Raw genomic sequence first — 27560 nt, forward strand, 5'->3', positions numbered from 1 at the left:
CAGTTTACCCCATTTTGCAGAGGAGGTGGGTGGGGTGGCTTGACCCATCCACCTCCACGGAGGTGTGTGGGGGACCTGACCCATCCACCTCCATGGCACGAACCTGGTATTGCAGTACTTCCAGGAACGGTGCAGTGGCTCTAGGCCTTTTGGCTAAGAGCATTGGCGCAGAGTGATCCTTGGCGTGTGCAAGGTGACCTCTGGCGTTTGTGATTTGACAAAGAATTGGAACGATTGGCTACGAATTTCAAAAAAAAAAAAAAGTTTACCCCATTGTCGCTTCTCGGCCTTTTGGCTAAGATCATGCGTAACTGACCTGACAGGGGAGTAGCCACCATGACCTCTGGGTGGTTTTTCCTGGATCAGGAAGGTATATGCTTGCTTTTTTGGAAACAGGAGGTGGGTGGGGCGGCTTGACCCATCCACCTCCACGGAGGTGTGTGGGGGACCTGACCCATCCACCTCCATGGCACGAACCTGGTATTGCAGTACTTCCAGGAACGGTGCAGTGGCTCTAGGCCTTTTGGCTAAGAGCATTGGCGCAGAGTGATCCTTGGCGTGTGCAAGGTGACCTCTGGCGTTTGTGATTTGAGAAAGAATTGGAACGATTGGCTACGAATTAAAAAAAAAAAGTTTACCCCATTGTCGGGTAGATGCCAGTGTTGGCAGAGCTTGGCTAGAAGTGTGGCTAGTTCTGGAGCACATGTCTTCAGAACGATAGCTGGGATGTTGTCGGAGCCCATTGCCTTTGCTGTATCCAGTTTGCTCAGCTGCTTCTTGATATCCTGTGCAGTAATTTGAATTTCCTGAAGACTGACTTCTGTGATTGTGGGGACCTCAGCAGGAGGCCAATATGCATCATCCACTCACCACGTCGAACTGAAAATGGTTGCAAATGCTTCAGCCTTGTCTTTTGCAATCACGTGCTGGGCTCCGCCATCATTAAGGATGGGGATATTCATGGAGTCTCCTCCGCCTGTTAGTTGTTTATTTCTCCACCACCATTCATGACTAGATGCAGTGCTTTGATCTGATCCGTTAATTGTGGGATCGCTTAGCTCTGTTTATAGCATTCACTTATGCTGCTTGAAGTTTTAAATAATGGAGGACCAGAGCAAGGCAAATTACTTTTGTTCTCACGTCCTACCCTACTACACACTGAGTGTAACCACCTGTCACAGGCTAGATTCAGGGGGTTACAGTTTTGGGGCTGTGTCCGCTTTTGGTAGTTTTCTAATTTTGCATTTACACTTCTCACAGCTCTGCAGGTTTTAATCCCGCATCAACTTTTTAAAAAAATGAAGAAACGCCTTGTGTCTCCAGTAAGGGGACTGCTTCCGCTCTGATGGATAACAGAGCAGTCCTGTCAATCCGGGGGTGGAGGGGCGGCTGCTCCGGGTTAAAAGGCGCCACACAGGTGACGCACAGAGCAAAGTGACGACAGTGAGAGGAAGTGTTGGATGCTGAACGATAGCAACGCATAAGGTAAGTGTCTTTATATCTCTGCCAGGGGTTTTAGTAACACTACATTTCTGTGTCAGCGCTGCAAACCTTCGCTAACTTCATGATCAATTCCCTTTTAGTGCAGCGGATAAACACCGTCCATTCCCCCCATGTGTAATCTGTCCTTTCTCTCTTGTACTGTACTGTGAACAAGCGGTTCCGCTTTCGGAGTTGTGATCGGGCTGTTCATTTCCAATATGGGACAGACCGATATGTCAGGGGCTCCTGGGCAGTAACTAAAGTCGATTTTGTGGCCGGGAATAGCTACAGAATGATCCACTCTGGGTATAGCTTTCAAGCGTAAAATCCTCGCCAACAGGAGCGTATAATACAGAACCCTGAAATACCTGAGTTCTTTCGATTCAGATTTGGTAAATGTGCGAGCCTTGAATTGGTGTTCGCACAGGATCCAGACCAGTTATAACACACTTGGGGGCAGGACCTATAGTGGGTAAAGTTTAACATGAACTGTGAGTGAGATATAACCAAGACCAGGAGCTTTTGGGTATAACTTTACGAAGCATCAATTAAATGAAATGTGGAGGAAATTACAGCCTAAAGAATGGCGGAGAATGTTCAACAACATTTCAGTGGAAGACAACTGGAATACCTTTAAAGGTGTAATGCTGAAAGTGCAGGATCAATACACACTGATCCTAAAGCTCAGGCTGAACAAACATGTCCCAACATCGATTAACAAACAAACAGTAAGAGGACAGTCAGGGAAGAGGTATAAAACATGTGAGCAGAACCAAAACGGAGGATTGTCAATATTGTGTGATTACTTCCTGTAAATATTCCCATGGGAGGGTCTGAGAAACATGCGCACTCCATCATCATCATAGGCAGTCCCTCGGGATCGAGGAAGACTTGCTTCCACTCTTAGCATGAGTTCTTAGGTGGCTGTATGGTCCAATACGAGAACCACAGTTTCTGTCACAGGTGGGACAGATAGTCATTGAGGGAAAGGGTGGGCAGGGAGCCTGGTTTGCCGTATGCTCCTTCCGCTGCCTGCGCTTGATTTCTGCATGCTCTCGCACCCCAGAGTGAAGCAAAGTAACACTAATAACTCTTTGATATGAATGAACTGAAGTCCTAGACAAGCTGAAAAGGCTCCCAATGAATAACTCACTGGGATCTATGGTAATTCCCCAAAGTGCTGAAAGAGCCTGGGGAGGAGATTTATGAGACACTGGCCACCATTAAAAGCGATTTGCTGGACACTGGGGAGGCATCAGTAGATTGAAAGCAGGTCAGTGTGCTGCCCATGTTCAGAGAACGGGATAAAACAGACATCGGCAACTACAATCTCTATTCAATGTAAAATACTGGAATCAATCAGTAGGAGTCAATGTCTGGAGCATCTCTAGGATATTGTGAGACAGAAAAGTAGACTTCGGATTCAGAAGGGACGATCCCACCTCAACAAGCTATTTGACGTCTTTCAGGATGAACCACCTCAATTGCACTTTATAAAGTATGATGGTATGGTGTACCTAAACTTCCAAAAGGCACTTGATGAAGTCCCTCATGTAAGTTTTTTAAGTCAAACTCAACGCTGTGGGGATTCAGGGTAAATCCTAGAAATGGATAATAAACAGGTTGATGAGTAGAAACAGGTGAAATATAATTCAAATGCAGAGAAGCCATGTTAAATGTAAAAATAACCCTGTTTAAACCAAACTTGATCTATTTTGCACAGTTCTGGGATCCATATATATTTTCAAAAGTATATAGAAATATTGGAGACGGTGGGAAAAAGATCCACAAGAACAATACCAGAACTGAACATGTACAATTATCAGGAAAGACTGTACAGGCTGGGGCTCCTTTGTCTGAGGCGACTGAGGGTGACCTCACAGAGGTCTTTCACATTATGAAGGGATTCGGTAGGGTAAACATAGAGAAGATGTTCCCACTTGTGGGGGAGGCCAAAACTAAGGGACATAGTATAAGATAGTCACTAATATGTAACTGATTACTCAGTGTGGTGAGAATGTGGAACATGGTACCACAGGGAGTTGTTGAGGTGAATAGCTTAGATGCATCCAAGGGAAAGCTAGATAATTAAATGATAGATAAAGAAATAGAAGGATATATTGACAGGATGAAATGAAGTAAGGTGGGATGAGGCTTGTGTGCAGCACAGAACTGTTGGGACAAATGTCCTGTTCTGTGCTGTAAACTTCTATGCAACACTGGCACTTCATGAATGGCACTGAAATAGCTCAGAAGGAATTAGAAAGAGACCTAGGTATCTTGGTAGACTCAATGCTAAACATGTATAACTAATGCAGCGCAACAATTGACAGAGCCACTAGACTGTTGAACTACATCGCCAAAACAGTTGAATATAAATCAGAGGAAGTCAATGGGAGGATTATATAGCACCTGTGGAAGAATGAACTAATGTGGGTCAAATGGTCTTGCTCATCCATAATTATCTTGTGATAAGTCAATGCATCTATCCCTGTCATAGTATGCGCACAAGGACAAATGTTTGAAAGTAGTGATGGAAAGCTCATTTAAACTATCAGTGTATGTTGGGGAATATATATTCGCTTTTGTAGTTTCTTCTATGAAAGCAAGGCAAAATGGCTGCTGCAAGCATTATGGGTGGGATAAAATGCAGCAACATGGGTGAAGACAGTTAGCCTGAAAGCAGTGTGCACTTCTGCACATAGCCTTTCGAACCCCAAGCCTTAAGATAAAACATCTGGAGCAAACCAGATAAAAGCAGAAGTGTTTTTTACATTTTAAATGGCTTACTTTATCAATTGTGCAAGAAGGTATTTCAGAACAAACGAGGATAGACACATGAATAATGGAAGGTGGCTGACCACTGACTATAAAGATAATTTTAGACAATGGAACAGAATCTGTTAAGGATGAAGCCCGTATGACTGTCAAGTTCAGTAATCTGTTCGATGACCTAGAGTCATAAGCTATCCGCAGAAGTTAAACCTAACAAACTCGGGGTCACAAGATCAGCCATGATTTAATTGAATAGTGAAACAGGTTGGAGGGGCTGAATGGTCACTTGTGTTCCAATGACTGCACTAATCTTCCTGACTGGGTGAAACACAGAAACACAAATTAGGTGCAGGAGTAGGCCATTCGGCCCTTCGAGCCTGCACCACCATTCAATATGATCATGGCTGATCATGCAACTTCAATACCCCATTCCTGCTTTCTCTCCATACTCCTTGATCCCTTTAGTCGTAAGGGCCACATCTAACTCCCTTCTGAATATATCTAACAAACTGGCCTCAACAACTTTCTGCGGTAGAGAATTCCACAGGTTCAAAATTCTCTGAGTGAAGAAGTTTCTCCTCATCTCGGTCCTAAATGGCTTACCTCTTATCCTTAGACTGTGACCCCTGGTTCTGGACTTCCCCTACATCAGGAACATTCTTCCTGCATCTAACCTGTCTAACCCCGTCAGAATTTTATATGTTTCTATGAGATACCCTCTCATTCTTTTAAAATCCAATGAATATAAGCCTCGTCGATCCAGTCTTTCTTCATATGTCAGTCCTGCCATCCCGGGAATCAGTCCGGTGAACCTTCGCTGCACTCCCTCAATTGCAAGAATGTCGTTCCTCAGGTTAGGAGAGCAAAACTGCATACAATACTCAAGGTATGGTCTCACCAAGGCCCTGTGCAGCTGTAGTAAGACCTCCCTGCTCCTATACACAAATCCCCTCGCTATGAAGGCCAGCATGCCATTAGCTTTCTTTACTGCCTGCTGTACCTGCATGCCTACCTTCAATGACTGATATACCATGACACCCAGGTCTCATTGCACCTCCCCTTTTCCTAATCTGTCACCATTCAGATAATATTCTGCCTTCCTATTTTTGCCACCAAAGTGAGCTTTGTTAATTGCTATCTAGACTATATGAATCCATGTAAGACGTTCCTTGTGTGTGTGTGTGTGATGCGGGGAGGAAGAGCAATGAGTAGCAAAAGGCTGCCAAGTGCACTTTTACCTTGCACAATTTATTGGCCAATTGCAGATTAGCATTGATAGCTGTTGTAGAGAAATCTACAAGGATATCATTTGTATTAGAAGATATTTTCTGTTTTAAAGCATGTTATTAGGCAGTTTTGAGGAAGGTCTTGTCAGTATTTGGCTTATGATATAACTGACATGATGCTTAATGGTTTAACATTAATTTGTTAACCTACCCTCTAACAGTTTTTAAGGAGCATCTCAAAGGAGGAAAGAGAGGTAGAGGGAAGAAATTCCGGAGCTTCGGGCACTTGGCAGCTGAAAGCACGGCAGCCAATGGTGGAGCATTTAAAATCGGTGCGCTCAATAGGACTGAATTGGAGGAGCGCAGATATCTCAGGAGGGTAGTAAGGCTGAAGGAGATTGCAGAGGTAAGGAGTAGCAAGGCCATGGAGGGATTTGAAAAGAAGGATGAGAATTTTAAAATCAAGGTGTTGCTTAATTGGGAGCCAATGTAGATCAGTGAGCACAGGGGTGATGTGTGAACAGAATGTGATGTGAGTTAAGACATGGGCAGCAGAGTTTTGGATGGCTTCAAGTTTACAAAGGGTAGAACTAAGGAGACCGGCCAGGAGTATGTTGAAATATTCAACTGTAGAGGTAACAAAGACATGGATGAGGGTTTCAGCAGCAGATGAGCTGAGCCTGGGGCAGAGTCAGGCGATGCTACGGAGATGGAAATAGGCGGTTTTAGTGTTGCAATATTTATCGCACAACTTTCTCTACTGATCTGTACTGAGGCCTTGTCATTTCCCTTTATTTCATAATGTTTCCAAATATTGTTATATCTTGGTTTTGCTAGAGCTGCCTTGAGACAGAAGTCTTTGTTTCACTGATATTCATCAATCAACCGAGGTTGCTTCAGCACATTGGCTAATATTTGAATTTTGGACATGTAGAGATTAAATACCTTGAGACCAATTCTACAGAGAAGGTTGTAAATATTTCATTGCCGACCAACACTCAGTTTGTGATTCTTCATAAACCATACACATTGGAGTTCAGAAGAATGAGAGGTGATCTTATTGAAACTTATATGGTAATGAGGGGGCTTGACAAGGTGGATGCAGAGAGGATATTTCCACTCATTGGGAAAACTAAAATTAGGGGACTATGGGCTAGAACCTCCACTTTTGTGCTTATCGCTCAAAAATGGGCATTATTTCTGGTGTGGCCGTTAAAAATGGTTTTTCAGATCGCCGGCTTCTCGCCCATTCTCAAAACACCTAGTTTTCATTTTTTAAAATGGGTGTTACCGCGAGCGATATTAAATGGGCGGTAACGTAAAATTTTTTTGACCGTCTGCCATAAAGTGTGGCCCTCCTTAGCAACAGCATAGCAACGCTCGATTCCCGCGATTCAGGAGATCAAGAATCATCATGACATGCACAGAAGAGGAGAGAGAGAGAGAGAGGGAGTTCAGAGGTACTGAAAGCATGTATGGCTGTGGTGTGTGCTTGTCTCGCTGTTATGGGAGGCACGATGGAAATTCACCAGTAGCAAAAAGCCGACTAAGCACCAAGAACATAGTTGGCACTGAGTTTTTGTTCAACTAATGAGATATAACATGGAATGGATGGAGGAGGCCCTGGAGCTAGTAGCCAGGAGCCCTGGTGGCAGAGGGCTCCCAGTGGTCCCGGAGCATCGCACTGCACCCCAAGGTGCCGTACCCCATTGCCATCCACACGAGAGCCAGCAGCAACATCTTGCTTCTGGCTCAGAGCACGTTCCTTGGGACTATCCTCTCTCGTATCCATCGAAGCAGCATTTTGGCCGTCACCCCCTCCCCCCACCCCCCATCCAATGAGGCACCGCCTGAGGACCTCCTCGGCCAGGCAGCTTGGAGTCAGGAGTGGAAGGGGTAGAGGTGGGGAGGAGAAGTGGGGGTGGGGGGGAAGGATTGTTTTGTACAGAAATACTGATGATTTCAGACTAATGTTCGGTTTAAATGTTTTATATTTATCAAAACCTTGTAGCACATTGGCTCAGATAGCTGCACCATTACACGCTGGTAATTCCTTTACATCAAAGGATATAATCATACTTAACTTCAATCAACTTAAACTTAAACTTTAACTGTCATCAAAGTGATGCCCACCATTGATGTATGACCTGCACACCCAGCAGTGTGGCAGCCTTGTAAATAACACCGATGTTATTTCAGGCAAAGCGATCATTGAAGAGCTGCTGACGTAAGGCTCTTGCAGCTATCATGCCACCATGGGCCCTTTCAGCGGGGCGGGGGCATGGCTTCAGCGTCAGCCTGATTGTCTGGGCCGGTGTCAGCGTCCGCCTCCTCGTCCTTCTCTTCGGCCCTCTGGTGAGATGGACTGTCAGACTCATCAGACAATTCTTGTCCCCCCCTGATAGTCAAGTTGTGCAGCATGGAGCACACCACTATGAATTTAGCTACCTGCTCAGGGTGGTATTGGAGCTCGCCTCCTGAGTGGTCCAGGCATCGAAAACTGCTTCTGCACTCCAATGGTTTTCTCCATGATATTGCAAGTTGCTCTGTGGCTCTCGTTGTATCGCTTCTCAGCTTTGGTGTGGGTGTCACGCAGGGAGGCCATCAGCCAGCTGGCGAGGCCATATCCTTTGTCACAAAGCATCCAGCATTGACCTTGTGGCTGATTGTTAAACAAGTCAGATACAGTGCTCTCACGCAGGATGTGAGCATCCGGGATGCTGCCCAGAAATTGAGCATTCACTGCCAGTATAATTTGCTGATGGTCAACAAACAGTTGGACATTCAGGGAGTGGAATCCCTTGCAGCATCCTGAAAAGGTGCCCGCATTGTGATGTGCATTCGGTCTATTGCTCCCTGCACCTTGGCGAAGTTTGCAATTCCGGAGAATCCTAGAGCCCTCTCACTCTGTGCCTTCCTGGTCAAAGGGAAGCTGATCAAGTCCCTCCTGCGTGCATACAGGGCTTCAGTGACGTGTCTAATGCAGCGATGTGTGGCATGATGAGAAAGTCCGCAAATGTTGCCAGCTGTGGTCTCAAAAGAACCCGAGGCATAGAACAACAGTGCTGCAGTAACTTTGAACTCGACGGGCAGTGCAGTACTGATGGTGCTGGCAGGCTGCAGATCTGCCCTTATCAGCTGGCATATCTCAGTGATAACCTCTTTGTGGAAGCTCAGTCTCCGAAGGCAGGTGGTGTCACGCAAATCAAGGTAAGACCGCTTGTCCCTGTACTTGCGGGGAGTGTAATGTCTGGTCCTCCTCATCTATCTGTCACGTCTTACTTTGGGCACATAATGCAGTGGAGCGTTCCTTCGGCGATGTCGAGTCTGCTGCATGTAATTGGTCAAGAAGAGAGGGTGCGAAAGGACAGGCCCCATTGCAATAGCTCTCTGTTTTCCACTGATTGCTTACAAACCAGGAATGCTCCGACGAAGACACCTCTTCAATTCCAATCGGTCACAGTATGGTCAAGATGTTTTTACAGATGTTCACATTAACTCCAATGACCTGCAGAGTACATCCGAACTCCATTGCAGTTGAAGCACAACAGCCTTTTAAAGGACACGACATGTGATCTAGAACATGGCGTACATAACGCTGTGATTCGTTCCACTTTTTCTGGGCGGTTTTTTGAGCGAGCGATATTGTGGGCGATATGTGTGCACAGTGGTGAAATTGATGCAGGGCGATCTCATGGCCGCTAGTTTCAGTAAATATGCTCTTTACGACAAAAGTGGGAGGACGTTAATATTGAATCTCGGCGTTAAATCCGTGTGGAAAGTAACGCTGGGCAATATTATGGGCGTTGAATTCGCCCATTCTACTAATTCCGCCCCAAAAAAGTGAGCAGGCGGTAATATTTTTTCCAGGCGTTAAGCAAATGAGGAAAGTAACACTCGCCGATAAATTTCCGAAAAATGCCCGCCAGTTTCCATTTTGTGCCAAAATGGGCGATATATGTGCGTTGTACATCATTTCAGCGGTAAAATGGGCGTTAATTGGGCATTAAGCATGCAAAAAAAGTAGCCCATAGTCTTAGAATAAGGGGTCGCCCATTTAAAACTGAGATGAGGAGAAATTTTTTCTCACAGGGTTGTAAATCTATGGAATTCTCTGTTCCAGAGAGCTGGGTAGGCCGGGTCATTGAATATATTTAAGGCGGAGATATACAGATTTTTGAGTGATAAGGGAGTAAAGGGTTATGGGGGACGGGCAAGGTAGTGGAGCTGATTCCATGATCAGATCAGCCATGATCTCAGTGAATGGCGGTGCAGGCTTGAGGGGCCAAATGGCCTACTCCTGCTCCTATTTCTTATGTTTCTTTATGTAATTCTTCTCTTCAGTTGTAAACCCTGGTAATTTGTTACTTTCTTGACGGTATTATTGTACTAAAATCCTTCTGAACATCTATGTTTTGTATTTATTTTTCTTGCAGTTTAAACAATGGAGGACCTGAGCAAAGCAAATTGCTATTTCACCCTTGACCTATTCAGAAAGCTGATTGAGAAAAATCAAGCTGGCAACATCTTTTTCTCTCCATTCAGCATCTCCAGTGCGTTGGCCATGGTTTATCTTGGAGCAAAAAATAATACTGCATCTCAAATGGCAAAGGTATGTATGAAATTACTCTGAGCAAAAGATGTAGCTGAATTTTTAAACTGTGTTGAGTGTGCAATTTTTTTGATAAGTCTTTGCTTTTGCCAAACTCCTAAAACATGCAACTCCATGGCAGCTATTGATGAGTCTGATAATTGTCTGGATAAAACAGATTAATGTAGCTCGCGTGTGCATTGTAAATATCCAAAGTCCATCATTGTAGTTATATTAAAGGAGAAGTCAACCCTTTTTTATTACCTGTGTGTATTTATAGCTAAATAGAAAAGAGTTGCATTTATATAGCACCTTTCACGACCATCAGGACGTCCCAAAGCACTTTACATCCAATTAAATACTTTTTGAAGTGTGGTCACTGTTGTAATGTAGGAAATGCGGCAGCCAATTTGCGTACAGCACGCTCCCAGAATGAGCAATGTGATAATGACCAGGTAATCTGTTTTTAATGATCTGGATTTGAGGGATAAATATTGGCCAGGACACCGGGGATAACTCCCCTGCTCTTCTTTGCAATAGTGATCTTTTACATCCATTTACGAGGTCAGATGAGGCCTCGTCTCATCCAACAGTGCAGCACTCCCTCAGCACGACACTGCATTGTCAGTCTAGTTTTTTCTGCTCAAGTGTCTGGCGTGGGACTTAGTTATATGGCAAATGGAGTTTATGATGGGTAAAATGGTTATCCAGGTAGATGTGCACTATCGCTGAGGCCTTTGAGCATATATTCAATTCACTTTACAGGTTGATAATGCTGTGTTGCTGTGCTACGTCTGTACATTACGATGAGAGTGAATGCATGTTGTATGTGCCTCCTCCCAACAGTGTTGACTAAGCCAATCACATCTAGCAACTGTGACTTTATGCCTATATCAATATCGTCTTTATAATTGAGTAAATTTTACACAGCAACATTTAAAATTATGAAATACTACAAGCAGAACATGTGACTGAACAATAGTAATGGACTCTAGCACAAAAGTAAGGGAACCAGGTTGATGCGGAAGACTTGGTCAGCAGTGTTTCCTTTAGACTGACTGACCCAGTCTCAATTCCCCAGTACGTTGCAGTCCATTATATGTCTGTATTATTCATACTACAATAAATTCTAGTTGGTAAAGTTGGCTTAGAATTTAATGGTGTTCACAGTTAAAATTGGAAGCAGAATTTTCCACATTGAAGTTCAAATTGGAAGGGAATGATTCACTCAATAGTTCAGCCAGTTTATGCAGCAAGCGAGTGGATGAACCTTACAAACCTAGAAGATCCTGAGTTCAATGCCTGGCCTGCACTAAGTTAACTGATCTCAGCTGAATTAGCAATGGTAGGGAGGGGAAAGGCCACCAGGGTTCCTGCTCCTGATCACTATTCAGTGACCTCTGCTGTTCATGTGTGGATTTTGGCTGAGAGCAGAATCGGACTTAACGGACCTGTCCCTGTGGTTCAATAAGCTGTTGACACTCACTCTCTAGGGTTAGACCTGAAGAATGGCTTTTTGGGTGAGATACTGGAGCATGTGTAGAATGGTATCCCAGCACAGAGTAACAGCCTTTCAGGAAGGGGTGAAATAAAATTGGCTGGAAAAGAAATGGCGGATAACATTTGAAAAGTGGATGATTATAATTTGTAGCTCCCTTTTTCACTTTGTTGCTTGATGATTGTTGTGTCCATGTATTCTGATAACAGGCTCTCCACTTTGATCAAGTGGGACATCTACATTCTGGATTCCAGAAAATGCAATCAGACATTAACCGAGCTGAAGTTTCGTACCTGTTGAAAGTGGCCAATCGACTATATGGAGAGAAGACCTATAACTTCCTAGAAGTAAGTTGTGAGTGCGTCACCTGCTCCTAGATTGTTCTGGTTACCAGGAACCAAGCTGGAAGACTCATGCCAGTTATGTTATTTTTTCATCCTCAGAATAATCCCTTCAAAGGGCAGAGGTATACCAAATGACATCATTTTTACATTGCTGATATACCAATTCTGGTCATCCACTAATTGATCTTTTTTAAATCAGGTCATCAAAAACTTCCAAACTGGACAGTATAACTAATTTCCCCTGTATCCATTGTGCAGGAATTCTGTAAATCCTCCGTGCAATACTACGGAGCAGACATGTCTGGAGTTGATTTCCGAACTGCTGCAGATAAAGAAAGACAGGTGATCAATAAATGGGTGGAGGCGCAGACTGAGGGTAAGTTGGCCTTCACATTCAGTCGCTTGCACACTGGTGATGATGCACAAATCAATTTTTGTTCAATGTGAAGGAAGTATAAATATTTGTACCAGCAATTTGATCAGTAGATTTTAAAAATCTAATGAAGAACATAGGCAGATTTTATGGATTAGCCCCCCAGCAACAGCAGTATGAACTTGTAACAGCTACTTTAACGTAGAATGAAACTGGATTCAGGAACCAGAGTGGGGAGCAACAATAAATTAATCATCACACACTTGAGCCAGATCAGCTGTTTCAGTGAGACTTTGTTGTACCTACCTGATGACAGAGTAAATTGAGTTGGACAATGTGACCTCCATTGTACCAGGCAGATTATCATCATTATCATCATAGGTTATTCTGGCTGTACAGTGTCCTGGCATTACCTGAACTTTGGATCACTTGTGACATGTGAAAAAAACATGCTCAAAACATCCTGCGCTGCCTGAATGTGCACCGGAAGACGCACGATGATGCTCTTTGTAAAGAAAACTCCCCCCCCCCCCCCCCCCCCCCCCCCACACCATGCAAAAGCGCAGCTGACGCAAAATTCCTGAATTGATGCCAGTTGTGAATGGGCTGTAAATGTATCCCTAAAAGCTTATGTGCAATAGAGCACAAGGCCATTTTCCTGATGTGTTACGGCATTTTTTTCCTTTTTCACTGACACCGACAGTGAATTTTCTTTGATTGCATCTTTACAGCATCAGAAAGATTTGCTTTCAAAATGCAAAATCTTCAACATTTGCATTTTCTTAAAAATCTCCACTTTGTGACCTGAAATCTCCTTGGGCTGTCTCAATTTAATAGACATACGCTCACACTGCAAACCTTGCCCCTAATTTGACAACATGAGGGAAAATTACTGCAAGGGTTCACCTACTCGTCCAACATAAATTTGGCAGAGAAGGAGCAGAAACCTTGGAAAGACGGTGCTGATGCTTTGTTTGTGGCAGTTTTCATGGTTTTTCCAGCTTTCCTGCTGAAGATATGACAGACAAGTGGGAGAACCTCTGCGGAAATTCACCCCCATGTTGGTAATCTCACTGCGAAGCCACAGATATGGTTAATGTAAGAAAGGTATATTTTGCAGTAAAGGTTGTTCTTCTGAAGTGAGGGGTTCAAGCACACTGCTGGGCAGAATACAGGGAACTTATCCCTCATCTAACCATGCTGACAGTGAAAGGCTGAAAAGAGAAAGTATTCGATTTCCCAACACTGAAGACCATTATATTAATGGAAGAAAACATCCCATCATCAGACCATCACCTGTGTCAACTCCAACACAAAAACATTAGCAACTGCATTTACTTTGATCGGTCTGTACTGGAATTTTCATGGGAGTTAAATTGGATAACGCTGAAAAACCCACGTGGGCACCACAATCTGCCCGTGCCTTTTGAATTCATGCTACTTACTACTTTGCATCATTGCAACGCAAAGCCCAGTGTGCTGCTGACAGGCTGTGCACTCAGCAGGAGGCCGAAATTCTAGATGTTCGCGGGTGGCTTGTTGTACTTAAAGCTGACCTGCAACTCTTAAAGGCAGTCTGCACCTCTTAAATGTGAGCTGCCTTCTGGTTTCAGCATTAACCCAAGTGACTCAACAGGCCAGGGAAAGGCACCCAGGGTCTCTGACGCAGCCCTCGGGGCCTTTGTGCACAGGGTGGACACTGGAAGAGAGGTCCTCTAGCCACAGGGATCCAGGAGGCCCTCCAGAAAGAAAGATTTGGGAGCAGATCTCCGAGGCGGTCAATGCCATCAGTATCGCCCACAGGACCTGGCTCCAGTGCCCAAAGAAATTTCATGTCCTTAGATGAGTAGTCAAGGTCAGTCAATGCATCTTCAAAAGCCGTCTCCTGCCAACCGCACCACTAGCCCCTTCCTTGCCCCTCCCTCACTCAACATCATTCACCAACCAACAATATCCACGAGGCACACCTCACAATCCTAGCTTCACCTCACCCCCTTGGAGGAGGAAGTGCCGGCCATTCTTGGCAGGAGCATGGCTGAGCACTTGTCCAGCAGTAGGGTTGAAAGGATACAAGAAGCCAGTATCCTCTTACATTATCCTCCTCCCCTCATACATTATCCTCCTCCTCACATCCCACCTCCTCCTCATCCCACAATATCTTCTGACTTACAAGCTGCACATGGTATAAGCATGCACCTTTTGTTTTCCCGCTCTCCCCTCACCACAACCCTACCCTTGTGGCTTCCTCATTTCAGACACCCAAGAAAGCCAGCCTGCCCAGCCAATGGTTGACCAAGAAGAGGAAGAGGAGAGCGAAGAAGATGAAGAAGAAATACTTGTCACTCGATTTTACACTCCCAGCCACCAACTCCTCTGTCATCCTGCAAAGCTGTCTGCAATCTCCCCCACTGAAAGTCAGCAGCTTTCCACCAGCAATGCTGCAGCCATTGGGGTTGCTCTGCATAGAAGCACTAGGATAGGCAAAGGCAGATGCAAGATAGTCACTAAGGGAATGCACAAGGGTGATTGGATGTTTTTTTTCAATGTAATATTGGATGTACCTATGGATAAAGTTGGATTGGAAATGTTGCTTTGTGATAGCTTTTATTTCAGCATTGTGGCCAAAAGGCCACTGCAATGGTCAGTAACAGAAGGGAAGATGTGGAACAAATATTGAAAGTGGAATTGGGATTGTGTTCACTGGAACCACAGGCAGATGATTTGATCACGGATATCCCGACCAGAAAGGGGCTATCTATGTTGCTTCCCCCTCTTCCTCCTCCTCCTCCCTTTATGAGCAGCGTGTCCCCTTTGTTGCCTTTGCTCCATCTCCATGTCATGCTGCAGCTCAAGGAGAATTGCAAATAGAGCCCACAGGACTGGGAGCAAGTGGTGTACTCAGAGACCTTCCTTTAAGAGCCAACAGCACTCTCTACACACGTCAACAACTTTTTAAATGTCTTACACCAAGCCACTACTCCAATAAAGTGTAAAGCAACCAGAACAATAGCAATAATCTAAACTTACCTCAAAGTTGCGTGTGTCCCTTTCAGAGGCGCTGCTGGGAGAGTCCGTCGTGCCGCTGAACACACGGTCAGCTGTGCTGTTTTGGAGACGGCTTAAAGTCGAGCGGCAATATCTAAAATAGCAGGTCACGCGTCAATTCAGTGTTTCACACTGATTGATGTCACGATCTGACTAATTGCCATTTTGCAGCGAGCATGAGCGGTGGCAGAACTGCTAACCCGCCCAGAATGGCGGCTGCCACATTCCACGCTGGAAGTGGCGGAAGCAAAGCGGCCGCCATTTTTTCATCAAAACTGGCCTCATCAAAATCTCTTGAAACTGCTGATTAAATCTTATCTGAGTAGATTGAGATCATGAATAATTTATCCAGCAAGTTTCATAATGATTAATCCTACAAATGAACCCTATGTGACACCATGTTTTTGGGTACATTTCATTGTTGACCAGGGTCTTGAAGATCAAGTGTAATCACTGCTCACAAACATGCTTCACTTTAGTGGTTTTGTTTGTAACCACTGAAAGATTAGCAGTAAATGGTATTCTTAGAAAAATAAGGATATGGAGGACAGGAAAAAAAAAACACCATTCATCCGGTCAGTCCTGTCGTTGGTACCTGGTACTAAAACATAACTTGGAGGTTTTGTAAAATGATACATTACAACAAAAGAATCTAATTTTAAGAATAACTGTAATATTTTTCAATTCACATGGGATATACAGTGCAGAAACAGGCCATTCAGCCCGACCAGTCCATGTCTGTGTTTATGCTCCACTTGAGCCTCCTCCTGTATTTCCTCATCTAACTCTGTCATCATAACCCTCTATTCCCTTCTCCATCATGTGCTTGTCTAGTCTCCCCTTACATTCATCCAAACTATTTGCCTCATCCGCTCCCTGTGGTAGCGAGTTCCACATTTGCACCACTCTCTGGGTAAATTAGTTTCTTCTGAATTCCCTTATTTGATTTCTTGCTGACAATCTTATGGCGTTTAGTTTTGCTCTTCTCCCACAAGTGGAAACACTCTCTCTGTATCTACTCTATCAAAACCTTTCATAATTTTAAATATCTCTATTAGGTCACTCCTCAGCCTTCTCGTTTCAAGAAAAAAGAGACCCAGCCTGTTCATTCTTTCCTGATAGGTATACCCTCGCATTTCTGGTATCATCCTTGTAAATCCTTTTGTACACCCTCTCCAGTGCCTATGTATTTTTTTCACAATATGGTGACCAGTATTGTACGCAGTACCAAGTGTGATCTAACCAAGGTTCGATACTAGTTTAGCAAAACTTCACTACTTTTCAATTCTATCCCACTAGAAATAAACCCCAGTGGTTGGTTTGCTTTTTTAATGGCCTTGTTAACCTGTGGTGTTATTTGTGTATTTGTAATCCCAGATCCCTTTGTTCTTCTACTCCATTTAGGTTCTTATTTTCCAAGTAATATGTGACCTTATTTTTCTTACCAAAATGTAATACCTCACATTTATCTGCGTTGTACTTAATTTACCAATTATATGCCCATTCTGCAAGTTTATTAATAATATCTTGTAATTTGTTGCAGTCCTCCGCATTCTCTGTCTGTATTCATTAGTCTATTATGTGGTACCTTATCGAAGGCCTTTTGGAAATCTAGATAAATTACATCTACTACATTACCCTTTCTACTCTCGCTGATACCAAATTCTTCAAAGAATTCAATGAGGTTGGTCAAGCAAGACTTTCCCTTTTGACATCCGCGCTGACAATTCATGATTATATTTTTGGTTTCTAGGGGCCCAAAATTACCCAGGAGTTGCTCCTTTTTTTTTGAGCAACTTGATTTTTCTGGAGTATCTTAAAAATCCCCATTTTGCACATTCAATTTGGCCCAATGTAAGTGAGTTAGTTAAAAAATTTTTAGTTTAGTTTCATTTTGTTCAAAAGGGGACGTTGTTCCAAACTAACTTAGGCCAGCGTATGTGGCCACACAAAAAATCCTTGCAGAGAGTTAAGAAATCAGCGCAGGTAGATAATTAATGACTTGACTAAAGAATGTGAATAGGATGAAACAGCTATACAGGACTGACAAACTTTGCAAAGTTAATTTACTATACAACAGAAGCATTCATGGAAGCTTAAACTACAAAAATAAAAGAAGTAAAGAGACAAAGCATATTTACATAATTTTTTCAAAATGTCCAAATAAAAAATAGAAGTACCTCCTGCTCGTAGGAAAGTATTTTCATCAACAGGGTTAAGGAACATCTTGAGTAAGCTCATTAAAATTATTAGCTACACATTATCACACACTCCCAACTCCCCTTTCAAATCTCTCCTCTCTTTTCCCCATCAAAACTCTCCTCTCTTCCACCCGCCCCCCACCCCCCAGCAAAACTCTCCTCTCTTCTCCCCCCACCCAGATCAAAACTCTCCTCCTTCCCCCCCCCACTCCCCCACCTCACCCCAGATCAAAACTCTCCTCCTTCCCCCCACCATGATCAAAACTCCTCCCCGCACCAACCTGTTTCTTGTAGCCTCAGCGCGGGAAGGCAGCAGGTCGGCATGTGCGGCAGGCCACTCGGCCCATGTTTGGGGTGGGAGGCATCGGGTCCCACGCTGCAGTCCCATCATTATCATCATGGGAGAAGCTACTGCGCATGCGCGAACCCTCTACTGCGCATGCGGACAGCTGCCGGCACTCTTTCGGGCGCAGGGCCCTAGCTACGCCCCCCCCCCCCAATGGACTTGCCACGCTGCGCCAAGCCCCTGGAGAGTCGACAGAGGGGCCAGAATCCGGGGGAAACCTTTTGGCCCCCTTTTCGATCCTAGGAAGTCGGCGCATCTCACGTGAGTGCGCCGAAGAAACAGGTGGGACAAATTTGGGCCCAAGATGTTCTTCTATTTTTTCCTTTCATAGGGTTTGCAATATTTTCATTACATTTTTTAGCAACTAAGCGTTTGATTTTTTATCTTTCCTTTTGATTTGGAATATGAATTACTGAAGGGTAAATCTTTCCTAGCCTTTTTGCTGCTGTTGTGTACTATACCAATATCCTGAATCTATTTCTATTCAGGTAAGATTGAAAACCTGCTGACTCAAGGTTCGGTTGACAGCAATACCACACTCGTGTTGGTGAATGCCATCTACTTCAAAGGAAGCTGGGCTGAGAAGTTTAATGAACAACGCACAACGGAGATGCCGTTCAGACTGAATAAGGTATTCGAAGCAGAGTCTCCATACTAAACCCAGTTATTTTGTCTTTTTAATTCTTTCTCCATAAGAAAACATTTAAATTTTGGTCCTGATTATTTGAATAGTAATATTAAATGACATTTGGAAATTTTACTGAACTTGGATCAACAGCAAAGGAACTAAACTGGAAACAAAATCATAGAATGGTACAGAAGGAGGCCATCTGGCCCAATATCTACAAGTATATAAAAAAGTAGCTAAAGTAAATGTTAGTCCTTTAGAAGATGAGACTGGGGAATTAATAATGGGAAACAAGGAAATGGCAGATACTTTGAACAAATATTTTGTATATGTCTTCACAGTAGAAGACACTAGCAGCATCCCTATAATATTAGAAAATCAGGGGCCAAAAGGGAGGGAGGAAATTAAGAACATAAGAAATAGGGTCAGGAGTAGGCCATTTGACCCTTCGAGCCTGCTACGCCATTTAATAAGATCATGGCTGATCTGATCATGGACTCAGCTCCACTTTCGCACCCGCTCCCCATAACCCTGTATTCCCTTATCGCTCAAAAATCTGTCTATCTCCGCCTTAAATATATTCAATAACCCAGCCTCCACAGTTTTCTGGGGCAGAGAATTCCACAGATTTACAACCTGCTGAGAAGAAATTCCTCCTCATCTCAGTTTTAAATGGGTGAGCCCTTATTCTGAGACTATACCCCTCTAGTTTTAATTTCCCCTATGAGTGGAAATATCCTTTCTGCATCCACCTTGTCGAGCCCCCTCATTATCTAATATGTTTCAATAAGACCACCTCTTATTCTTCTGAACTCCAATGAATTTTGGCCCAACCTACTCAACCTATCTTCAGAAGTCAATCCCCTCATCTCTGTAATCAACCCAGTGAACCTTCTCTGAATAGCCTCTAATGCAAGTATATCCTTCCTTTAAATACGGAGACCAAAACTGTACACAGTACTCCAGATGTGGCCTCACCAATATCCTGTACAGTTGTAGGGACTTTTCTGCCTTTATACTCTATCCCTCTTGCAATAAAGGCCAACATTCCATTTGCCTTCCTAATTACTTGCCATACCTGCATACTAACTTTTTGTATTTCATACACAAGGACTCCCAGGTCCCTCTGCACTGCAGCACTTTGCAATTTTTCTCCATTTAAATTATTATTTGCTTTTCTATTTTTTCTGTCAAAGTGGATTACCTCACATTTTCCTACATTGTACTCCATTAAAACAATCATTATCAAATATGTTTCGATAAGATCACCTCTTATTCTATAAACGCAATGAGTTTTGGCCCAACCTACTCAACCTATCTTCATAAGTCAAAAGAGAAAAAGTGCTTCACAAACTAATGGGACTAAAGGCTGATAAGTCCCCTGGACCTGATGGCCTTTATCCAAGGTCTTAAAAGAAGTTGCTGCAGAAATAGTGGATGCAGTGGTTGTAATCGTCCAAAATTCCCGAGATTCTGGAAAGGTCCCAGCGGATTGGAAAACCGCAAATGTAACACCCCTATTCAAGAAAGGAGGGAGACAGAAAGCAGGAAACTATAGACCAGTTAGCCTAACATCTGTCATTGAGAAAATGCTGGAATCCATTATTAAGGAAGTAGTAGCACGACATTTAGCAAATCATAATACAATCAAGCAGAGTCAACATGGTTTTATGAAAGGGAAATCGTGTTTGACAAATTGATTAGAGCTCTTTGAGGATGTAACAAGTAGGGTGGATAAAGGGGAACCAGTAGATGTAGTGTATTTGGATTTCCAAAAGGCATTTGATAAGGTGCCATGTAAAAGGTAACTACACAAGTTAACAGCTCATGGTGTTGGGCCTGGATAGAGAACTGGCTAACCTACAGAAAACAGAGTCAGGATAAATGGGTCATTTTCAGGTTGGCAAACTGTAACTAGTGGTGTGCCACAGGGATCAGTGCTGGGGCCTCAACTATTTACAATCTATATTAATCACTTGGATGATGGGACCGAGTGTATTGTCGCCAAATTTTCTGATGAAACAAAGATAGATGGCTAAGCAAGTTGTGAGGACACAAAGGGGTGGAAATTCGGTCATGCCTCTTTTTTGCGGCATTAATCCAGGCGGAACGGTAAATTTTCCGCCGGGAAATGGTTTGCGTCTGCAGCTGCAAAATTCATCAGCTGGGTCCCGAGTGTGGAGCGGAGCACTAAGGGAGGAATTCCACACCTCTCTTAGGGCACTAGGCTAGCTGAGGAACTGAAAATCCCGAGCTAAACAGCCGACCTCAGAGCACCCTAAGATAGGCTTCCCTAGGAAAAAAAGATCTGCATAAAAAACACCAAAACTATTCCCAATCCCTTACTGACACCACATCAACTTAAATCACAAAAATAAAAAACAATCACTTTACCTCAGGTAGCCATTCCTTCCCTCACTGTGGCCAGTGCAACTCGGACTGCCAGCTTTCCCAGGCAGTCCCACTATGGCGCGCTACAGGGCGCTACGTATCGCGCGCGAACCAAATTTCAAAATACTGTAGTGTCACAACCAGGGGCATTGCACACCGGTTCGCCTCTCTCAGGTGGTACAACTCCGCGCCCCCACAAAACCAGAACCGAATGTCCCGGTGGGGCGCTGGAAGCTAGCCGCCTGCCCAGAAATGATTTTCACCTCCCCCACCCCCTCCCCGGGGCACAAACAGGTGGCAACAGATTGAATTTCCACCTTAAAGAGTCTACAAAGGGATATAGATAGGTTAAGTGAGTGGGCAAAAATTTGGCAGATGGAGTATAATGTAGGAAAATGTGAGGTCGTCCACTTTGGTTGGAGGAATAGAAAAGCAAAATATTATGTAAATGGAGAGGAACTACAGAATGCTGTGGTACAGAGGGATCTGAGTGTCCTCATACATGAAATACAAAAAGTTAGCATGCAGGTACAGCAGGTAATTTGGAAGGCAAATAGAATGTTGGCCTTTATTGCAAGGGGGATGGAGTATCAAAGTAGTGAAGTCCTGCTGCAACTGCTGGTGAGACCACAACTAGTGTATTGTGTACAGTTTTGGTCTCCTTATTTAAGGAGGGATATACTTGCATTGGAGGCAGTTCAGAGAAGGTTCACTAGGTTGATTCCTGGGATGAAGGGGTTGTCTTTGAGGAAAGGTTGAGTAGGTTGGGCCTGTACTCATTGGAGTTTAAAAAATGAGAGGTGATCTTATTGAAACATATATGATTCTGAGAGGGCTTGAAGGAGTTGTTGCTGAGAGGAAGATTCCCCTTGTGGGGGAATCTAGAACTAGGGGCTATAGTTTCAGAATAAGAGGTCACCCCATTTAGGACAGAGATGAGGAGGAATTTCTTCACTGAGGATCGTGAATCTTTGGAAAATGTCTACGCCAGAGAGATGTGGAGGCTGAGTCATTGAATATATTTAAGGCTGAGATCGACAGGTTCTTGAACTATAGGGGAGTCAAGAGATATGGGGAAAATACAGAAAAGTGGAGTTGAGGCCAAGATCAGATCAGCCATGATCTTATTGAATGGTAGAGCAGGCTCGAGGGGCCATACGGCCTACTCCTGCTCCTATTTTTTATGTTCTTATGGCCTGTCGAGCTTGTGCCAGCTCTCTGCAAGAGCACTTCAGCTAGTCCCACTCCCCTGCTCTTTCCCCATAACCCTGCAATTTATTTCCCTTCAGGAACTTATCCAATTCCCTTTTGAAAGCAACACTTGAGTCTGCCTCTACAAACCCCTTCAAGTAGTGCTTTCCAGATCTTAACCACTCGCTGCTTACAAAGGTTTTTCCTCATGTCACCTTTGGTTCTTTTGCCTATCACCTTAAATCTGTGTCCTCTGGTTCACGATTTTTCCATCAATGGGAACAGTTGCGCTCTCTCTCTACTCTGTCTAGACGCCTCATGATTTTGAATGCCTCTGTCAAATCTCCTCTCAACCTTCTCTGCTCTAAGGAGAACAACCCCAGCTTCTCCAGTCTATCCACGCAGCTCAATCTATTTCCATTCAGGTAAGATCCAAGGCCTGTTGCCTTCAACAAGTAAGTTTGTTTTGAAGGATTTGGGGCATGGTGGCATTTCTATCAGTGTGAGACACGAGACGGTGAAAGTCTGAAACAAAGACAGTCCGATAACATTGTGTATTTCAACCCCGGAGACTTGTCAATCCACAGTAACAATGTGTCTAGATAACAACATTCTATGTTCAGGGAATTTAGAAGAACCAAACTTGTTTTTTGATATAATGATTGATTTTAAGTGACCTAATGCCAGGGTACCAGAATAAAGGTGACCACATTTTAGAACCAGAAAATGTTCTCAACTACAAATGGGCCTTTTCCCAGAGTATTTTATTTATTCAAAGCCAACAATGTATTTTAATCAGTCCAGAGTTGTAAATTAGTAACATGGCTCAGTGACTAAATGATCTAGGGACTATACTTTTGTTGCATCTTTCAGAAGAGTGCACGCCACACACACAAGCATATGTACAGTAAAGCATAACTTCAACTGATTGTTTGTTTGTAGAGCATCCTTACTGCTTACAGCGATATAGCAATAAGTACTCTTGTCAAACTTTGGGCAATTATGATGGTCTCTTTTGTAAAGTCCTTACACAATACCACGAATCCACACGAGGCACATTCTATGGACAAGGTCACTCCATGACCTGAACCTTTATTCACAGGACCAAGAAGTGATGACCCTGCGTGGGACCTCCCTTTATATACCTGGATGACCAGGTGAGGAGTGTCTCCCATAAGTTCACCCCCTGTGGTCAAGGTGTGCATTTCTTATGTATATACAGTATTGTTACATAAAGGTTACATACATGACATCTTTAGGACTAGTGGATTAAAACATGATACACAGATACAACAATGTATCTATTTTGCAGGTTACAGCATCATCTGTGTTTTTACCTATACTTTTATCTGATGACTTGTTTTGCTTCTTTTAAATAATCCCCGTACCTGTCTCCTTCAACGCTTTCTTTGCATGTAATTCTTTTGCAATTTAAATTATTCAATGAATGTTCCTGTTTATAGAATGAAAGCAGGCCGGTGAAAATGATGTACCAAAAGGAGAAGTTCCTTATCCATTACATTCCTGAAGTTAAAATCCAGGTTCTTGAGCTTCCATACATTGATAAAGAATTAAGTATGATCATCTTGTTACCAGATGACATCATGGATGATTCCACAGGTCTCAAACAGGTATTGTATCTTTTTAGGCTGTAACTATTTGTAACATCAAAGTTCTGATTGGTCCCTTTGGAGGAGAAGATCAGATTTCTGATTGGTTCCATTGGAGGACAAAACACACCCAGCAGTTTGTCTGTAATGTGTAATTACATCCTGCCTGCCTGAGTAATTGAGATCTTTGCAATGTGTGATTTGATCCATTATACAAATGCTAACACTACTTGGAGAACAGATGGGGCTCACCCTCCCGGGATAGGAACACTCGCATTGCTGAGTTCAGAGAGGTAGGGGTGAGGCCATGGACAGATGTTAACATGAGGATGAGAATTTAAAATTCAAGGGGCTGGATTTTCCGTGGGATGCTTCTTAGGGCGCTAATGGCGGGAGATCGGTAAATTTTGTGCCGGAAAATGGTTCGTGACGGCAGCCAGTAAATTCGGTTGCTGCGCCCTGTGAGTGAAGTGAAGCGCTAAGGGAGGCGTTCCAATCCTCTGTTAGGGCGCTCGGCCAGGTGAGTAACTGAAAATCTGTTGCTAAAGAGCCGAACTCAGAGTGCCCTAAGAGAGGTCTCCTTGTAAGAAAAAAAATCAGCACAAAAAACACAACAAACATTCCCGATAAAGTACACCCTCCAAATTAACGTGAATCGCAGAAAACAGACAAAGAAATATCATTCACTCCTTCAGTATGCTGGGACAGCTCTGACTACCAGCTTTCTCTGGCGGTCTCACTATGGGGCGCAACAAGCTCCGCTCCAAGCAAATGTCACATCGGTGTCGAAATGGGGGCATTGTGCACTGGCGCGACGCTCTCGGTCGATACTGCTCAGTGCCGTCGCAAAACCAGCATGAAATTTTCCATCGGGGCACTGAGCATTTTGCGACCCATTGCCGTCCCTCCAGGGCGCTAACAGAGAGCGAGCCAAACGAAAATCCAGCCCTTTGTGTTGGAGGAAAATGTTACCCCTAATTTATTTTTTGTTAAATGGGCTGCGCGGGATCTCCAGACAGTTGCACAAGGGTGATGGTTGAACGGGACGTGCTGCGTGTTAGGATATGTGCAGCAGAATTTTAGATGAGCTCAAGTTCATTGAGGATGGAAGATGAGAGGCTGACCAGGAGACCCCCAGCCTTTGGACCTGGATCACGTTCTTCTCCCACCCAGTTACCCACTGAGCTCTCTTTCCCCCCACCAACCCCCTCCCCCCCCCACATGATCCTGACCTTCTCTCCCCTAGTTCCTGGCCTCCACTCTGACCACCTAACCTTCTCTTTCCCTCCCCCCCCCCCCCCCCGAGTTCCTGACGTTCTCCCCTCACTCCAAGCTCCTCTCTCTCCGAGTTCCTCTCTTTCCGCCCCCCCCCCTTCTTCCCCTCTCCCCTCCTCAGAATCCATCCCTCTCTCCCCTGCGACCCCCTCTCTCCCCTTCGATACCCTCTCTCCCAATATATACACTCTCCACCAGTGTTCCCGTTGAGACGTGCTGCCGCGCAGCAGTCTGGAACTCCTGTGTAGGCTGCTCACCGGCTTTTAAATGGAAAAATTGTGCATGCGTGGAAATGTGAATGGGCCATGCAGCACGTTAAAGGGGCCACGCACCCAATAAAAATTTAGAGCGAACATTGTTCTCCATCCCACCCAAAAATCATGTGATCTCCTGGGCAAGGCAAAAAAACAGATTTAAAACCTAGGCATATTTGGTGGAAGAATCTGCAAAATTGCTCTCCGATCTTCCCGTGCAATCAAGCCCAGTCCAGGAGATCACTCTGGCCCTTTTCTTTGTAACTGGGCTTTTCTTGTTTTGGTCTCTAACTGATGTTTTCTGTTTTGGTCTATCAGCTGGAGCAGGAACTTACGTTAGAAAAGCTGCAAGAATGGACACTTCAAGACCATATGAGCAAAATGGATGTTCAGGTTCGGCTGCCCAAATTTAAACTGGAAGATGACTATGAGCTCAGCTCACCTCTGTCCAGTTTAGGCATGCTAGATCTTTTCAGTGATTCGAGGGCAGATCTATCTGGAATGTCTGAAGCTGGTCACTTATTCGTGTCCAAAGTTATTCACAAGTCTTTTGTGGAGGTGAATGAGGAAGGAACTGAAGCAGCAGCTGCTACAGAGGTGGTGATAAAATTCAAGTGTGCGCAAGTGAACGTGATGAAGTTCACTGCTGATCATCCCTTCCTCTTTTTCATTCGGCACAACAAAACAAATAGCATTCTGTTCTTTGGTAGATACAGTTCTCCTAAACCCGACACGTCTCCCAACCCCGAGACTAAGTAACACTGCATGACACAGCTTGAAAGCAAAATGTTGAAATCATCTTCATGGTGATTTAAAGATCTATTAGATGAATGTATTTTACTTTTTTAAATGTTCTTTAGCTCAATTTAAAAAAAAAATAATTATCCATTAAAATCAATATAAAATATGGATCGGTGATTTTTGTTTTGGAATCTTTATGGATAGATTTATCACTTTTTGTTTACTTTTATCTGAAAATAGTACATGAACTGGTAATGAAAACCAACAATAAATTAACAAAATGCAATTGCATTTGTATTAATGGTGCGTTTCAGTAACTCACTGGTCAGTTACTGTAACTCCAGATTACGATTGATAAACCACCGATGTAAAATGTACTGCAAAGCCTGGCACTTAGGACCTACCTTCATACTTGACTTCTTGCTTTAAGTATTGGGCTATGAGTAGTTTATCAACGAGTATAGCGTCTCATGTTTCTTTTTCTGCAATGACAATTACAAATAGCTTAAATGCTCAGTTTTACAGTGTGCAAGTATTTTTAGCAAATCCAATTTTGTTCGAAAACAAAGTAGCAAAGGTGGGGTGAAGGATTGGAAATAAAAGATTTAATTCTTTATTTCCTTTTTGTATTAAGGTTACCTGCTCTATTTGCAAAGTAAACCAACATTCCTGCTTTTGAGGTTTAAGTTTCAAAGGAACTTTTTATGGAATAAAAAATAGTGGATCATTAAATGCAAAAGAATAATCTTAATGGTGATTAAAGATATGTTAGATGAACGTATTTCGCTTGTTAAATCTTCTGTATCTCAAAACTTTTTCAAATAAAAATATCGATTAAATGAATACAAAATATGGTTCAGTAATTTATTATGTTGGAATCTTGAAGGACAGATTGCCCGCTTTCTGATGTAAAAGATCCAGGGCTGCATTTTTAGCTTTTCTGTTTCCGTGGTGATGGAGACGGGGCGGGAAAGTTATCGGCAAGAATAGTTTGCGCTTTGGTAAGGTGATTTCGGCGTCTGGGCCCTGTGTCAGGGGGCGCAGCCCGAAGGGAGGCATTGTACACTTTTCGTGGAGCAAAAATGGAAACCTCACAAACTAAACTGCTGTGTGCGCTCTGAGAGAGGCCCTTGGGGAGGTGGAGGGGGTGGGGGGAAGGAAACTTAAAAAAACAACACAAAAACATTCCCTCAACATTGCCCACGCCACCACAACACAAATCGCTAAAAAAATTAAAAGAACAAACACTCGCACTTACCTTCGGAATACTTAACCTTCGTCACCATCGCCGACATGGCTGGAACACAATGATTTCCCAGGCGGTTGTTGCGGGCATACTTCCGGGCGGCTGGATCAGGCAAAAGGTTAAAGTATTGTCGTGTCACAATGAGAGGTGTTGCACACCTGGAGCAGCTTTTCCCCGCAGTGCTACTCAGCGCCGCCGCAAAAACGGACGGAGGATCGTGATGGGGGGCAGGAGACCTGAACGCCGTCTTTAATACCGCTCCGAGGTGAAACCTGGAGTGCAAAAGATCGGAAAATCCAGCCCTTAAATCTTTTTCCTTATTTTGTATAATGCTCTATTTGCA

The 27560-nt window shown here is 43.8% G+C and overlaps 1 protein-coding gene and 1 pseudogene across 1 annotated transcript; both read left to right on the forward strand.

Moving 5' to 3' along the window:
- Positions 1 to 275: 275 nt before the first annotated feature.
- Positions 276 to 514, forward strand: LOC139264874 (U2 spliceosomal RNA; annotated as a pseudogene).
- Positions 515 to 1423: 909 nt separating this feature from the next.
- LOC139263771 (leukocyte elastase inhibitor-like) lies at positions 1424 to 26744 on the forward strand. The gene is made up of 7 exons (XM_070879819.1): positions 1424 to 1485; positions 9920 to 10095; positions 11782 to 11919; positions 12175 to 12292; positions 18370 to 18512; positions 23555 to 23722; positions 25549 to 26744. Exons 2-7 carry the CDS (start codon positions 9928 to 9930, stop codon positions 25987 to 25989), a joined length of 1176 nt encoding a protein of 391 aa, XP_070735920.1. The 5' UTR covers positions 1424 to 1485; positions 9920 to 9927; the 3' UTR covers positions 25990 to 26744.
- The last annotated feature ends 816 nt before the right edge of the window (positions 26745 to 27560 follow it).

This window comes from Pristiophorus japonicus, chromosome 5 (genome assembly GCF_044704955.1).
Source record: "Pristiophorus japonicus isolate sPriJap1 chromosome 5, sPriJap1.hap1, whole genome shotgun sequence".
NCBI classification, from domain to species: domain Eukaryota; kingdom Metazoa; phylum Chordata; class Chondrichthyes; family Pristiophoridae; genus Pristiophorus; species Pristiophorus japonicus.